The sequence below is a fragment of the Calidris pugnax genome, unplaced genomic scaffold, assembly GCF_001431845.1.
Source record: "Calidris pugnax isolate Ruff unplaced genomic scaffold, ASM143184v1 scaffold56, whole genome shotgun sequence".
In the NCBI taxonomy this organism is placed as follows: domain Eukaryota; kingdom Metazoa; phylum Chordata; class Aves; order Charadriiformes; family Scolopacidae; genus Calidris; species Calidris pugnax.
Window position 1 is genome coordinate 6573261 of NW_015090839.1, and position 1376 is coordinate 6574636.

Here is a 1376-nt window from a genome sequence, read left to right on the forward strand (position 1 = left end):
GGAGCGCCCCCTCGGGCGGGACGGCCGGCCCCGCCCCCGCCGGGGTCCTGCCCGCCTCTCTCTCCCCCCTAACCTCCTCTCTCTCCCTCTCGCTGCCCTAGGCCTATTCCTCGGTGCCCGTCAGCAACATGAACTCGGGGCTGGGCTCCATGAACACCATGAACACCTACATGACCATGAACACCATGACGACGAGCGGCAACATGACCTCCGGCTCCTTCAACATGTCCTACGCCAACACGGGGCTGGGGGCCGGGCTGAGTCCCGGTGCCGTGGCCGGCATGCCGGCGGGCTCGGCGGGGCCGGTGAACGGCATGGCGGCCGGGGTGGCCGCCATGGGCACGGCGCTGAGCCCCGGCGGCATCAACGCCATGTCCGCCCAGCCGGCCCCCATGAACGGGCTGAGCCCCTACGGCGGCATGAACCCCTGCATGAGCCCCATGGCCTACACCCAGTCCAACCTCGGCAGGACGCGGGACGCCAAGACCTTCAAGCGGAGCTACCCCCACGCCAAGCCGCCCTACTCCTACATCTCCCTCATCACCATGGCCATCCAGCAGGCGCCCAGCAAGATGCTGACGCTGAGCGAGATCTACCAGTGGATCATGGACCTTTTCCCCTACTACCGGCAGAACCAGCAGCGCTGGCAGAACAGCATCCGCCACTCGCTCTCCTTCAACGACTGCTTCGTCAAGGTGGCCCGCTCCCCCGACAAGCCCGGCAAGGGCTCCTACTGGACCCTGCACCCCGACTCCGGCAACATGTTTGAAAACGGCTGCTACCTCCGCCGGCAAAAGCGCTTCAAGTGCGAGAAGCCGGCGAACAGCAAAGCCCCTCAGGAGGGCAGGAAAGATCAGGCCGGGGCCTCCAGTTCCAGCTCCAACTCTCCCCTGCACAGAGGCCACAATAAACCCACGCAGCTGGACACCGCCAACTCCCTCTCCAGCTCCAACCCGTCCACCAGCCCCCAGTCTATGGACCACAGCGCGTCGAGCACGGAGCTAAAGACCTCGGCCTCGGCCGCCTCCTCCACCATCAGCTCCGTCCCCGCCTTGGCCTCCGTCCCGCACCCCCCTCACTCCTTAGCCCACGAACCCCAGCTCCACCTCAAGGGCGACCCCCACTACTCCTTCAACCACCCCTTTTCCATCAACAACCTCATGTCCTCCTCGGAGCAGCAGCACAAGCTGGACTTCAAAGCCTACGAGCAGGCGCTGCAATATTCCTCCTACGGTGCCAGCATCCCCGGCGGGCTGCCCCTGGGCAGCGCCTCCATGGCGGGCCGGAGCAGCATCGAGCCCTCGGCCCTAGAGCCCTCCTACTACCAAGGTGTGTATTCCAGACCCGTGCTAAACACCTCCTAGCTCCGCACCCCC

General features: G+C 65.9%; 1 protein-coding gene across 1 annotated transcript in view; it reads left to right on the plus strand.

The window, feature by feature from the left end:
* FOXA1 (forkhead box A1) overlaps positions 1 to 1376 on the plus strand; it is a 25200-nt gene that overhangs the window by 22873 nt on the left and 951 nt on the right. Inside the window, exon 4 of the mRNA XM_014941608.1 lies at positions 1268 to 1329. Coding sequence (XP_014797094.1) covers positions 1268 to 1329 — 62 coding nt within the window. The remainder of the gene's footprint in view (positions 1 to 1267; positions 1330 to 1376) is intronic.